At 36.4% G+C, this 15,726-nt stretch overlaps 1 protein-coding gene across 3 annotated transcripts in view; it reads left to right on the top strand.

The window, feature by feature from the left end:
- LOC148948351 (uncharacterized) overlaps window positions 1-15,726 on the top strand; it is a 95,878-nt gene that overhangs the window by 42,562 nt on the left and 37,590 nt on the right. For all 3 annotated transcript variants that reach the window (XM_089094301.1, XM_089094302.1, XM_089094303.1), the window contains exons 5-9: window positions 707-1,082; window positions 7,204-7,326; window positions 9,021-9,192; window positions 9,731-10,001; window positions 14,720-14,902. In XM_089094301.1, coding sequence (XP_088950427.1) covers window positions 707-1,082; window positions 7,204-7,326; window positions 9,021-9,192; window positions 9,731-10,001; window positions 14,720-14,902 — 1,125 coding nt within the window. The remainder of the gene's footprint in view (window positions 1-706; window positions 1,083-7,203; window positions 7,327-9,020; window positions 9,193-9,730; window positions 10,002-14,719; window positions 14,903-15,726) is intronic.

Raw genomic sequence — 15,726 nt, 5'->3', positions numbered from 1 at the left:
AGTTCTTCATGTGTCCTTTAGGCATTATGAAACTACTTAAAACGCCTTTTGTAAATAGACTGATTACACTCGGTATTTTATGCTTAGCTATGTTCCTTTTGTAATGTTACATGCGTCATAGATATAAAACGATACGTTCACTCTAGGAGGGGGGGGGGTAATGATTTAATTCAGCCTATTGATATGTACTCATAAATATGACTTCAATTATATGATTTTTCTTGTCAATCATATGTTTCTTGTGTAATTTTGCCTGTATCATAGACACTAAAAACGATAAAACCACTATCGAGGCAAATATCACGTATGTATGCTTTTCGAATGTATTCATAAATATGACGCCACTCACGTGATTTTTTTTTTTTTCAAAATTAAGGTTCTTAACGAATTTCCTCAAACTTCTGATCTATATGGATTTTTTTCTCTAGGGCAAAAAATCCCAGGATGTCAATTTTTCCGAAAAAAAATAGAGCCATTTTCGAGAGAAAAAAAATGCATACATACATGCACAATTATTGCTCATTTAAAGAGATAATATATCCGGGTTGCAGCGATAGGTAGCAACCTAGTAAGAGACTCTCCTTAAACGAGATAGTATATATATATATATATATATATATATATATATATATATATATATATATATATATATATATATATATATATATATATATATTCATTTCTGAATGTTTCTTTCTTTTGATAGACCACTTCGCCTGTTACGCCATCCAAAAAATCCACGGAAAGAACATCAATGCCTATAAGTTGCAAGTCTTTATTTAAAAATAAAGCTTTGGGAGTTCCTGAAATGCCTATTGGTACACCCATCGGAATCATCGGAAATCCGAGGGCTATTAAGCCCACCCCTTCAAGAAAGAAAGCTCAACAGGCAGCAGCCCCAGCGATTTCCCCACTGCCAGCTGCACCGGCAAAATCTACTGATTTCACCATGAAAAATGCTCCTGTTTCTGCCCAGTCAGCTACCAGTAAAATGTCTACTACTTCTCCGGCTACATCATCTGTCAACGTAGTAGATGATGATGATGAAATCGAAGTTTTGGAATCTAAAATTCCAGCTCCAGGTAAGTGATTAAAGAACTCTCTAAATTTACTACTCCTTACTGAGCAGGGTTGCCAGCCAGGGGCAAAAATCACTAGATTTTAGTGATTTTTGGTAGATTTAATAATTTTCTTCAGTAATCTAGTGGTTTATTTGATGATTTAGTGATTTTTTGTGTAGGCAATATAAAATCACTTGGGTCGGCCACCCTGCTACTGACCAGCTGCAAATGATCTATTAGTTATTCAAACTCGATACACCCCTCTGCCTTCGGGCAGAGACCGTTTCTATGCCATGAATAATCGGGTCGGCAGCCCTACTACTAACCAGCTGCTGGTAATCTATTAGTTATCAAAACTCGATACACCCCTCTCTGCCTTCGGGGACAGGCCGTTTTTATACCACTGAAGAATCGCCTAGACATTGTTCAGAATTGAATGGGCGGTCTTGCCATAATTTGTATAGCTTTGATAAGAGATCCGAATAAACGACAGAAAACTAAAAGCCGACACCTACTTTTCCGGAAATCTCAGAAAAACCATTTAACTTCTCCCGCTTTTGTGCCAGAGATGGAGATGTTCAGGTTCAATGAAAATTGCATCACTAGAAAGCGTGAATTTTTATTTTATTTAATGGAATAGAATTTCCTTTTTAAAGTTCATGAAAGGGCTGTCCCTAAAAAAAAAACAAAAAAACTAGTATACCTGCTTGGAAAACATAAAAAATCAGCTTAAAAGAAGTCTCGTTGAATTGACAGCTTTTGAAGTTTTCTGTTGTGCAGACCGCCTTGATTACAATCTTTGACGACACAAGATGCCCATATTTTATGCTGTATGTCAGGGCCTCCTGGAGTAGGTAATTTTTATTGTCGTCAACAAATTTATTAAGAATTGTTTCGTTACCGTGGAGAGGCCTGGACCCATATCCTACATAACTGACGGACAGTCCCATTTTCACCTCGCTACGGTAACTGTCTATTCGTTAAACATTATCAACTACTATATGATTTAAGAGGTGGCCACTCTTAATCAGGAGTACTACTAACAGGGAATTGGTCTTAACTAGTAGGTGCCATTTTCGAGGGGTTTTAGGCTTTTTTCGAAATCACCATAACTAATAATGTAAATGAATAAATAAGTTTTAAAACGAGTAATTCTTAAATTGAATATGCAAATAGAGCTTAAAACTAAAAAAAATATTTTGCTGTTGAAGTATAAATGAAACCCAAAACGAACAGAAACTAAATAAAAGAAGCAATGCAAATAAACATACGTTAGATACTAGTGTAAATGAATAAATAAATCTTAAAACGAATGAAACTTAAATTGAATATGTAAATCAAGCTTGAAATGAACTAAAATCACTAAAAACAAGAGTTTGGGTATCGCCTCCTTCTCTCACTTTAAACGTCTAAAACCCACTGCGTTATTGGCACTTTACTGAAAACAAAATGTATTACATATATTTTCTTCTGTACTTAATATTGAAAATATTAAGCCCTCTCTCAAATGAGCCCTCTCTGAAGTTTATACGAGCATCCCTTCTATAAGAACCATATATTTGCACCCAGGACATAACTTACAACGCCTGTCCTCGGGCCCTGGAGGGTTTTGTCGACCCCGGACTTTTTAATATCCGATTTTGAAACTATTTTTAACAAAATGGCCGCCTCAAAATTTTTATCGGATGGGTTTGGGGAAGAAAAGGGCGTGGAGGGGGGAAGGGCTAGTTGCCCTCCGATTTCTTTTGACTCTGAGAAAGTGAACTAGAACTTTTAATTTCAAATCAAATGAGCTCTCTCTGAAGTTTTTAGGAGCATCCCTTTCGTAAGAACCATATACGGCTCCAGGACATAACTCACAATGCCTGCCCTCGGGCCCTGGGGGGTTTTGTCGACACCCGAGTCTTTCTCATCTGACCTTTGAACTATTTTAAAAAATGGCTATCTTAAAATTTGTATTGGAGGGGTTTGGGGAAAAAAGAGCATGGGGTGGGGCTAGATGCCCTCCGATCTCTTTTGACTCTTAAACATTGAACTTGAACTTTCAATTTCCATTCAAATGAGCCCTCTCTGAAGTTTATACGAATATCCCTTCTATAAGAACCACATATACCACCATGGCATAACTTGCAGCGCCTGCCCCGGGCCCTGAAGGGCTGTGTTGACGCCGGAGTTTTGTTATCTGACCTTTGAACTATTTTTAACAAAACGGCTATATCAAAATTTTTATCGGATGCATTTGGGGGAAAGAGTTGGGAGGGGGCGGGATAGTTGCCCTCTGATCTCTTTTGACTCTTAAAAACTGAACTAGAACTTTCAATTTCCAATCAAGTGAGCCCTCTCTGAAGTTTATACGAGCATCCCTTCCATAACAGCTATATATGCCCGCCGGGCATAACTTACAACGCCTAACCAAGGCCTTGGAGGATTGTGTCGACCCCAGAGTTTTCGTTATATGATCTTTGAACCATTTTGAAAAAAATGGCTCTTTCAAAGTTCTTATCGAATGGTTTTGAGGAAAATAAGGCGTGGAGGGGGGGGGGGCTAGTTGCCCTCGGATATCTTTTGACCAATAAAAGTGAACTGGAACTTTCAATTTCCAATCTAATGAGCCCTCTAAGAAGTTTATACGAGAATCCCTTTCATAAGAACCATATACGCCCCCATTACAACACTTGCAACACCTGCCCTCGGGACCTGGGGGGTTGTGTCGACACCTGAGTTTTTGATATCTGACTCTTGAACAATTTCTATCTAAATGACTATCTCAAAATCTTTATCCGATGCATTTGGGAAAAAAGGGGCGTGGTGGTGGTGGTGGTAGTGGGGGGGGGGGCTAGTTGCCCTCCGATCTCTTTTGAATCTTGAAAATTGAATTGGAACTTTCAATTTCCATTCAAATGAGCCCTCTCTGAAGTTTATACGAATATCCCTTCCATAAGAACCATATATGCCACGAGGGCATAACTTGCAGCGCCTGCCCCAGGCCCTGAAGGGCTGTGTTGACGCCGGAGTTTTTGTTATCTGACCTTTGAACTATTTTTAACAAAATGACTATATCAAAATTTTTATCGGATGCATTTGGGGGAAAGAGGCGTGGGGGGATAGTTGCCCTCTGATCTCTTTTCACTCTTAAAAACTGAACTAGAACTTTCAATTTCCAATCAAATAAGTCCTCTCTGAAGTTTATACGAGCATCCCTTTCATAACAGCTATATATGCCCGCCAGGCATAACTTACAACGCCTAACCCGGGCCCTGGAGGATTGTGTTGACCTCGGAGTTTTCGTTGTATGATCTTTGAATCATTTTGAAAAAATGGCTCTCTCAAAGTTCTTATCGGATGGTTTTGAGGAAAATAAGGCGTGGAGGGGGGGGGCTAATTGCCCTCGAACATCTTTTGACCATTAAAAAGTGAACCAGAACTTTCAATTTCCAATCAAATGAGCCCTCTAAGAAGTTCATACGATAATTCCTTTCATAAGAACCATATACGCCCCCAGGACAACACTTACAACGCTTGCCCTCGGGCCCTGGGGGGTTGTGTCGACATCTGAGTTTTCGTTATCTGACTTTTGAACAATGTTTAACAAAATGGTTATCTCAAAATTTTTATCAGACACATTTGGGGAAAAAGGGGCGTGGTGGTGGTGGTGGTAGTGGGGGGGCTAGTTGCCCTCCAATCTCTTTTGACTCTCAAAAACTGCACTAGAACTTTCAGTTTCCAATCAAATGAGCCCTCTCTGAAGTTTTTACGAGTATCCCTTGCATAAGAACTATATATTCCCCCAGGGTATGACTTACAACGCCTGCCCCTCGGGCCGTGGGGGGCTGTGTCGCCCCCGGAGTTTTTGTTATATGGTCTTTGATCTATTTTTTAAAAATGGCTATCTCAAAGTTCTTATCGGATGGGTTCGAGGAAAAAAGGTGCGTGTAGGGGAGGCTAGGTGCCCTCCGATCTCTTTCGACTCTTAAAAAGTGAACTAGAACTTTCAATTTCAAATCAAATGAGTCCTCTTTGAAGTTTATACGAGCATCCCTTCCATAAGAATCATATATGTCGCCAATGCATAACTTACAACGCCTGTCCCCGGGTCCCTTGGGGGGTTTGTTGACACCGGAGTTTTTGTTATATGATCGTTGAACTATTTTTTTAAAGAAATTGCTATCTCAAAATTGTTATTGGATGCATTTTGGAAAGAAAGGGCGTTGGGGCTGGTTGTCCTCCGATATCTTTTGACTCTTAAAAAGTGAACTAGAACTTTCAATTTTCAAGTAAATACGCCCTCTCTGAAGTTTATTCGAGCATTCCTTCCATAAGAACCATATACGCCCCCAGGGCCTAACTTACAACGTCTGACACCGGGCCCTTGGGTGTTGTGTCGACAACGGAGTTTTTGTTATGTGATCATTGAACTATTTTTAATTAAATGGCTATCTCAAAATTTTATTGGATGCATTTGGAAAAAACAGGGTTTGGGGGGGGGGGGAGCTGGTTACCCTCCAATATCTTTTGACGCCTAATAAGTGAACTAGAACTTTCAATTTCCAATCAAATGAGCCCTCTCTGAAGTTTATACGAGCATTCCTTCCATAAGAACCATAGCGTGGGACGCTATAAACCCACAGCGTGGGGGGGGCTAGTTATCCTCCGATCACTGTTAACTCTTAAAAAGGGCACTAGAACTCTCGATTTCCAATCTAATGAGCCCCCTTTGAAGTTTATATGACGATCCCTTCCATATGAAGTGCTTCTGGGAAAAAAAAAATATATAAATAAATAATAAAACATTGGAGCCGTATGGTCTTTACTATAGGCAACGCTATAGCGTTGTCTCTGATATTTCAGTTACTAAATGCTACAAGTTCGTCCTTTACTGACCTGTGTCCAGTTCTACTTGTAAATGTACTAGTGTTCAATTTTGCATATAAGCGTAGTTTTGTATGCTTCGTTCTTGCGATAGCGTAAAACTACCGCAAATCACCATTAGCAAATAAATAAAACTCAAAACGAACAGAAATTACGATAAATAGCCGCGTCAAACTCAAAATGAGCAAAAATTAACATGATTAGGGCTTATAACCCCCATGCCTTCTCAAGACCAGATTATAATTTGCGCTTTACTAAAAAAAAAAAAAAAAAAAAAAAAAAAACGTACCAGATTAGGCCAGAGACCAAAAGTGAAAACATTTAAAGCGTATTTTGTTTTCAGTAAAGCGCAAATTATGATTTGGTCTTGAGAAGGCATGGGGTTTATAAGCCCTACTCATGCTAATTTTTGCTCGTTTTGAGTTTGACTCGGCTGTTTATTGTAATTTCTGTTCGTTTTGAGGTTCATTTATTTATTAATGGTGATTTGTGGTAGTTTTACGCTTGGAAGATTATTTGACTTTATTTTTGCTCATTTTGGGCTTAATGGAGCTCTTTACTTTTCTTTGAAAAACTTGTTTTATAGAAAAAGTTTTACAAATTAATTTATTTTCGTTTTTTATTTACATGGTCTTTTTCATGGAAAAAATAATATTTTATGTATTTTCGTTTTTTTTTTCTATAAGAATCTATAGAAAAAAGCTTCTTTTTTTGTTTGGGTTGCTATTTGTATGTTGGAGGCACTTTTTAAACAGTCTATGATCCTGACACAAACAGTATTTTTTAATTTAATTTTATAACTCCTGAAGTTGGCCTGAAAAATAAAACTTAATATCATTCCCAAAAGATTCTATCCATGCTGTTAAAAGAATCTTTAGCCAAAAGATTGAATTTGCTTAGTTTGATGGGATGGCTAGTAAATCTGCGTCTTGCAAAAAAAAAAATGTCACATAACGTCTTTTTAATTACCACAACCAAGTTTTCTAGATACAGCACAAAGTCATTTTGCAACTAAGAGGATTTTGTCTATTGTTCTTGGTTTTCAATTTCGCTGTTTTATGGGTTCTTTTGATTTTGTGTTTATCGCCTTAAATTCCATTATGCAAGAATAGAAGGATGACTCCTTGTGGAAAAGTTCCTTTTTTTTTGCACTGAGGATAGTCGAGCAGAGGTCTCGGCCGAAATATTTGCGTTGCATTTTCATTTTCACTGCCTGTAAATATCCTTGTTTTTCTTCTTTTCGAGTTTTTTCTTATCTTCTCTTTTTCTACAGGTAAAGCCGCAAACCCTAAAGGTCCTAAGAATGAAAGCAGGTTATTCCCATCGCTGTCAGTTACGGTGAGGCCTTTAAATTACGACACACCAAACAATGCTCAGCAAGCGAGAAAGGCATTAGGTTTGTTATTGCTTTTTTTAACTTTTTATTTTTTTTGAAAGTAAATTTGATTTTCTTTTCTTTATTTCCTTGATGCAGTCGTTGGAGAAGAGCTGAATGATTATTTTTTTGAATATGGTGAGAAAATGAACTTGTTTCTCGTTCTCTCCGCTTTTTTTAAGAATAAAAGGTTTACCGTGTTGGTTATGTACACGTATCTCTTAGCTTATTGTCAAATTAGTATTTTATCAAATTATTTTGTTAAAATATTATTATCAAACTTGTTACTTAGTAATAATTAATGTTATTTTATGATTAAATAAGCTAGTTAATATGATGCTTCAATAATTTACTAAATAACGTCAAAATCAGTAACTTTAAATTACGACACACGAAATAATGCTCAGCATGCGAGAAAGGTATTAGGTTTTTATTGCTTTTTTAATTTTAATTTCTTTTCAGTGCAATATTTTTTTTTATTGAATCTTGATTTATTTTCTTTTCAGTGCATTTTTTTTACTGTTCTTAAAAAATATTTGAATGATTACTCTTTAGAAAAATTCCTGAGTCAGGTCAGATGGTATTTGCGTTCAAAACGCGTTTTTTCACTCTTCGTTACTTACGGGCTACGGTTCGGCTTTTACTAGGTTGCAGCTACAGCTGCAACTATGATGATCAAGATAATAAACTTTTCTTTCTTTTTTTTTTTTTTTTTCTTTTTTTTTCATTTTTTTTCTTTTTTTTGTAGTTAAAAATAAGAAAAGGTTTGCCATGTTGGTTTTTTATACTTTTCTCTTATTTTTATTCTTAATTAGTATTTCATCAAATTATTTTGCTAAAATAATATTATTGTTACTTTTAGGATTAAATATGTGAGTAAATATGATACTTCAATAACTTACTAAATAATGTCTAAATCAATAACTTTAAATGATAACACAACAAATAATGCTCAGCAAATGAGAAAGGTATTAGGTTTGTTATTGATTTTTTAATTTTAATTTATTTTCATTGCAATATTTTTTTCTTGAATCAGTTCTTTAAGGTTCACCATGTTGGTTTTTGTATACTTTGCTCTTATTTTTATCCGCAAATTATTATTTTATCTACTAAATAATGTCGAAATCAATAACCTGCTAAAAACAGCTTAGATGTAAGTTACTTCCTTCAATGAAGGAACAACAATAGGAAAGAAAATCGTTCTTGTCGTTTCATTTCATTTATGGTCTTAGCTATTGTGGTTATACTTTGAACGTGTCATTTCTGTCTTCTATTTTGCATCAATTATAGATTTAAAGTGTTTAATGGAGGCGTGTAGTAGGTTTCGGTTAACGAAAAACTGGATGTTTCAAAAAAATTTTTTATTGAAACATAAGTAAAATTATGAGTTGTATACAAAAAACATTAACAATATGTTAATAAATTTCAAGAATTGTAAACCCTTACCATTCCTCCTCGTCATATATATTTTACGCGTTCATATTTAAAAATTAGATACATTTTGAAAGTAAGATATGTCTGAAGCAATGAAAGTTTTGTTTTTGGAACCCTCCACAACAATCCCACCCGTCCTAAAATGAAACTCTCCCCCTGCCTACGGAATATTTCGAATTATACTCGTATGGACTGATATTATATTCTGTTTAAACCTTGTTTTATATGAATTCTTATTCTTATTTTTGATATGTCCAGTCATTTGTTATATTCACTTTTAGATTTGTACTTAAAAAATAAGCTACAACTTGGGACTGCCGAATTTGCTGAGTGGTTGATGCAAGAAGGCTTGATTCGAACTACTCAATATTGTCCATATCATTGTACTACTGACTCTAGCGCTGTCCCTCTGAAGTTGGGAAAAGCCAATGATGATGGAAAGTTTCCACACAGGTAGGGTCTTTGAATTAATCAGCTAAGAACAACACCCTATTCGGTTAGCCTGCCTCTCACTATATTTTCCATATTCTATCGTTTACTTCCGATTATTTCGCATTGCCTGTATTTTTAAATAAATCCGGTGTTTTTTTTTATTATTGTTTTAGTTTGTCCCAATTCTTCCTTCTTGGCCTTCAAGAAGAGGCGGGGATAAGAGGGCTACAATCCATGATGTCTGAGTCTAAAAGCATTTTAAATGAATTTTAGGGCTAGTCTCTCTTGTGCTCCTTGCTTCAGAAATAACCAAGATTTTGTCGAGTTTTCTCAAAAAAAAAAATATATATAAATATATAAAAATAAATATCAAAACTTCCCTAAAGGTTTAAAAGAAATTCCTAAAAATCTGAAAATCGGGAGGGGGGATTCTTGTTTATATGGAAATACTGGTTCAACTGTTTCTTCTTTTAATTCTTAGACATGTTAATTTTTTCGGCGTAGCCACTTTGGTAATTGGATCTGTTTATTCCTCAAAGCTAAATTCTTGTTTTTATAGCGGTGGATACGTCTGGATCGGTGATTGCTGCCCTAACTCATTCATGGCTATATTTAATGGCTCAATTTTCGGTGGTTCTCCACATCCCCCTGCAACATTGATTAAGCTGATTTATCACTGGTGCTGCTATACTCCTGTAGCAAATGTCGTTAAGTGGGTTAACGTTGACCATCATTACTTAAAGAGTTTTCACACTCTTATGAGAAGTGTTTGTACATTTGCTGTTACCAATGACTATGAACAGTTTGGTACAAAAAATGGCAGTGTTGAGGTAAGTTGGCAGTGTGTAGGTAAGTTGGCAGTGTTGAGGTAAGTTGGAAGTGTGTAGGTAACATTGACCGTTATTGCTTAAAGAATTTTTACTTGTGAATCGAACTGAATTTATTTAAAAAAAAAAACAAGAAATGCATCAGTGTTTAACAAATTCCACGATATTTTACATTCAACAACAGCAAACACTTCAACTCAGTCTCCCCGTAAGGCTTTATGGCCAGTAGGTTCTGTTTTGATGAAATTGTTTGTGCATTTGCTGTTATCAAACATGGTCGCCCATACGGGGGGGGGGGGGGGCTCCCCCCCCTGGTTGAATGATGCTGCCTTATTTTTATATTTTTGTTCTGAGATTTCTATTATATAGCATTAAAAGTGCCAATTAGATGAGGTTTGCCCCCCCCCCCCCCCTGGAATTCAGCTTATGGGCGCCCATGGCTGCAAACCCTCTCGTGTCTGTAGATTAATTAACATGTTTGTGGCATTTATTTGTTTGCTGTTTTCGTGACTATTTGAGGCTCAGTATCCAAGATAATTGCTTTTTATGGAAAATATTATATCCAGTCCTCTTTCATCTTTTCTGTTCAGTCTCCCAGAAACTAAATTTTGGCAAAATTGTAGTGGTGTCGTTATTTTTGCTCGGTAGCAAGAACCTCGGGAAGATTATCTCCTCTAAGGGCGTATCCTAAAGAATCATAGAAAAGTAATTCGAATATCGCGGACAACCAATAATTTTTCTTGAGAACGACTGAAAATCACCCATGAAAATAACAATTAGTAACCAAAAAATACCCAATGTTGTAATCTCATACAACGTAACTGTCCGTTAGCTATTCATGCGGCTGTGAAAGTGTAGTGATTGACAGAAAACGAGGACAAATTCTATGTAGTTTGTCTTATCATCCTATAAGTGTGTATGAAGTTGGTGCGAAAAGTTTTTACAATCAAAAAATAAGAAACTCGTGTAATATTTGTATCAGCATAACCATCAGGAAAGGGTCACATGTTATGAATCTTCTGTTTTTTTCAACTTTTGATCGATAAACTAAGCGTCCATGTGTTAGAAGATCATAATTCCATTCTAAGCTAAATCACTGTTATGCGTAAGTCAAAGATCAAAACAGTAATGACCTATATCCATAGGACTTATGCCTTACCTAGGTTTCTGAAGCTGTAACTGTTAATCAATAATATTGCCTTGAATTTTTTTATGCTCAGCTCAAAGGAAATATAATCAGAAAAAAAGAACCCGACTTGTAGAAGCAAATTTCATTGGCTTTTCGTCATGGCAACGCACCAGCTCATGCTGCAAGACGTCTTTGTCTCGCCGCAAGACGTCGTGCTGCAAAACTGACTCTTTCTGCCAATATCTTTTACCTAAGGATAACATTCCAGCTTCAAGCCGTTCGCCTTATGCCCCTCATCTTTCGCCACGAGACTTATATGTGCCTCAAAATTAAATTTGCTATAAAAGAAACAAGATTCAAGACGATTGAAACTGTGAAAGAAAAATCGTCCTGTGTCATGAACGAGCTCATAGAGAAGGACTTCTTGTATTGTTTTGAACAATGAAACGTCTGTTTGAATGGTGTAGAAATAGACGAGAGGTTTACATTGAAGGAGGTAATAATAATCCAACATGGGCAGACCTATAATATCAGTCTCGTTAGCTTATAGCCACACCTTGTGTTCAATTGAATGATTTGGTTTTGCATTGGTGTACCGGTACTATACAACATCAATCATCTGATTGTTTGTTATACATTCTTAAACGGACGGATCAATTGGACTAAAGTTTGGCACATGTAACCCTTTCTGGCTGGTGAAGGCCATGAAAAGCTGGAAGGGATATGTTGCAAGTTGGAGAATTTTGAGCATTCTTGTAGTTGAACCACAGCTTATATAAGATAGATTGACATGATTCTCCTGTGCAGCATTTGTTACGTCTGATTTACACGCAGTAGGTCTTTGGAACGATCCTGGAAAGGATTTTTTTTTTTTACATTTTGCTTTTGCGGAAAAAATGGAAAGACGTGACAGAAGGAGGTCAAGGGGGGAGTTAGAGGTGGTGAGTATTTGGTACTAGAATAATATCAGGAAGAACTTAACAATTAGAGATGTGATACCAAAAACATATAATAAACCATATAGCAAGCAAAAAATATAATAAACATAAAGCCTCTGTTGTTATAACCGGTCAATACCCGTTTAAGGAATCTTTATTACTTTCTAACTTATTCTAGTTTCAGGTACAGCCTTTTGTTTTTGGGCGCGGGGATGCTATATAAGGCATTATAGTGAGTAAGATGATGTACCTACGTCATTGTCATACTTTCTCGTGTCATCTATGTTGTTAATGTCTCAAGACAACATGATATTCTGTCCTTAAAGTCCATGAGGATAATCAAATAAATACTAAGAAAAAAGAAAGCTAAATCTATAGAGCCATTCTCACAGGTTTTGATTTTTGCAGACACATACGAGTATGTTGGTTTGATTTGGATAATTGATGATTCGCATGAAAAGATTGATCAAAACATGTGAGCTAAATTGAGTAGAAGTTTCCTCTGCTTCCAGAAAAAATCTGGGTAATTGCTGAAGTACACATTGGAAATCATTTAAGATAGACTAATTCAAGGAACAATGATTGCAGTGGCGTCAGTTGGGGAATAATTTTTTTTTACCCCACCCACTAGATTTTGAAACCACCTTTTCGGGAGTATGTTCATTCAGAAATGATTTTAGAGTATTTTTATTTGGAAAAAAAATATGTTTATTTGTGTCTTGATTAAAATAAAATGTAATTATGTAGTACATGTTGTTTACTTTATGATTAGCCAAAGAGTTTAGAATACTACAAATACCAAATAATGCTGTTTAAAGCCATCTTTTGCCTCACTTCTTTGTGGCCAAAATAACGCTATTTTAAGCGATCTTTATGCGGCATTCGCTTGTGGCCAAAATAACGTTAATTTAATCAATCTTTATGAAGTATTCCCGTGTGGCCGTAATACAGCTTAAATAATGCTACTTGTACTTGCAGCAGGGCTAGGTATTTTCCGCCTCACCTGGCATCTGACATCCACATGTTTCGAGGTAATTTAATATAATGATATGTAACACAGCTTATATAATGAATATACTTTTCAGATTATCCTCTGTGGAAATGATATCCGTATTGCACAAAACCGGATATATGACCAATTATGTACGTTCTGCCCCTGGGAATTTTTAAAACGTACCGGGTTTCCGAGTGCAATTTTATCGACATTTGGAGCTTAGTAATATGCATTTGGGAAAAACATAGTTTTGAAAACTATAAGAACTCTGTTTATTCAGTGAACCCGTAGAAGCAAAAGTTTTTATGAAGACTCTGCGGTCTGTAGGGAGTAAATTTTTTTGCCAAGTACTACTGAACCGCATTCAGTCAAAATTCGACGCAATACTAAGAGATGAGCAACATGGTTTTCGATTAGGGAGATCGTGCGCTGATTTGTTATTTTGTTTGAGGGTACTCATAGAAGAAGCAAACGAATGGCAGACTGAGATTATTATTGCCTTCATTGACTTTTTGAAGGCGTTTGACTCGGTCCACAGAGACTCACTAAGGAGAATACTACGGGATTATGGATTCCCTGGCAAGATGTTCGTATGATTGTCACGCTATACGGGAATCAGTTATGTTCTGTAGAAACTGATGATGAGGAGCCTACCGAATGGTTATGTGTGAAGTCTGGTGTCCACCAAGGATGTATCGTCTCCCCAGTGCTATTTGCTATACTCATCGACTATATATTTCGATTATGTAATTTCAGAGGTGAAATCCAGCTGAACCAAAACCGCACATTTTGTGACGGTGATTTTGCTGATGATGTAACCCTCCTATCTCATTTAAGAGAGGAGCTACAGAATAATATCGCTGTACTCTCCAGCATGGCTAGGCAAGCTGGTCTGTCAATCAGTACACAGGGAACGAAAGTCGTGCGAAACAACGTCAATACCCTACCTGCCCCATAGCTCAAAGTCGGACCTGATGGACTAGAGGAGGTTGAAGAGTTCAAGTACCTTGGTAGTGTCATTAAATATGACGGTAGCCTTAAGCGGGAAATCACCATACGCATTGCATACGCAGAAAACGCCTTCAATAAACTAAGAAATATGTGGAGGAATCCTGCATACTCTCTAAAGCTCAAGCTCCGGCTTTTCAATAGTAACGTCTTCTCCGTATTAATGTACGGCTGTGAATCTTGGGCGTTGACTAAGCAGCTGAAAAAGCAAATCCAGGGTTTTGAGAACATCTGTCTTCGATGCATCCTTGGTATCCAGTGGACTGATAAGATCACTAACGTCTCTATACGTGAAAAAACAATGCAGCCGGTCGTGATCGATCGTGATCGATAGATCGATAGCCTTTGAATTTATGTATAATTGAAATAAGTTCATTTATTCCAAGTGGTCATCTATGTTCATTACCAACGGAGAACTCCTGGAATTGGTTATTTCCTTCCCTAAAAAGTCCGAAAATTAGTATTTCCTTTTCCTAGAAAGTTACTGTCTTTCTCCTCTGTACGAGGTATGCACGCAATGAACGTGTTATGTTTTATGTCGTGCCAAAAAAAATGTACCATAATCTTGAAGTCTATTTATATACACCTTTTTCGTTGTTGTTGTTGTTGTTGTTATTGTTTATTAACAGTCAATTTTAATGAATGATTTTAGGTGGGAATAATTAGTCTTGGTACTTCGTCTCTTGATGGCAAAAAAAAGGAAGTTCGAGTAGAAGTCCTGGGTGTCCTTGATCAAAGAACGAAAAGGATTCGAATGAGAGCAGTTGAGCCAGACAGTAGTGCTAAAAAGTTTTCAAAGATCTTGGAACCTCTGCAACAATGGGTCCATCTTGGGGTAACGGTTACATTGTTATTTTCTTTTTATATATTTTTAAATGAAATACCCAGAATTGTGTCTTTGGTAAAAAAAAAAAAATATTAAAAGGTCATTTTGGAGTGGTATACAGATTTACATTTTTCATGTTTGGACTACTACTTACATCCCACCCCTCAGGAGAATTCCTCTAATAAGTCCACTAGTTCAGTGGGATAGCTGTTAAAGAATTAATTGTCTTTTGTATATTTTAGCCCAGAGCCTTTTTTTTTATTCTGTAATTCCTGCACAATCGATTCCTTTGAAAAGGGTCTAGCACATCCCCATCAGACATTCGAAACGTCCACGTTTCAGAGCTACGCTTGGCCACTTTTATTCTCATATACAGTGCTATTCTTTAACACCCATAAAGTTTGTTTAGGTCGAAGATTAATTCTTTCTAGATTAACTACCTGTTTCCACTAAACGATATCGCTATGTTTCTGAAGGAGAGGTGAATTGGTCTTGTCGTGAAGCGTTATAAGAAAGAATTGTTAGTATTGGATAGTTAGGTTTAGAAATGTCTATTGAATAGTTTAATATCCAATTTTTTTTACGTAAGAAGGGTGAAAATTGACACAGAAATTTACCCAAGAGTAAAAAGAAGGGAAAATATTTTTCACCTCCAAGTGCACTAACAAGTTAAAAAATAATAATCTTTTCCTCTGATACCTGGAAAAATAGTTCTTTTTAAGATCAAAAATGAAAGCATGGTTTCAATTTCAAAAAAATACATTAATTTATCTGAACTAGTGGTACTCCTATCTTTTGCAGATTTTAAATTAATAATTTAAGCTTTCAAGTTC

Source organism: Artemia sp. Qi Xiang Cuo, chromosome 9 (assembly GCF_049724085.1).
Source record: "Artemia sp. Qi Xiang Cuo chromosome 9, ASM4972408v1, whole genome shotgun sequence".
NCBI lineage: Eukaryota > Metazoa > Arthropoda > Branchiopoda > Anostraca > Artemiidae > Artemia > Artemia sp. Qi Xiang Cuo.
Note: the sequence above shows the minus strand (reverse complement) of the source record. Positions and strands in the feature narration are given on the sequence as shown.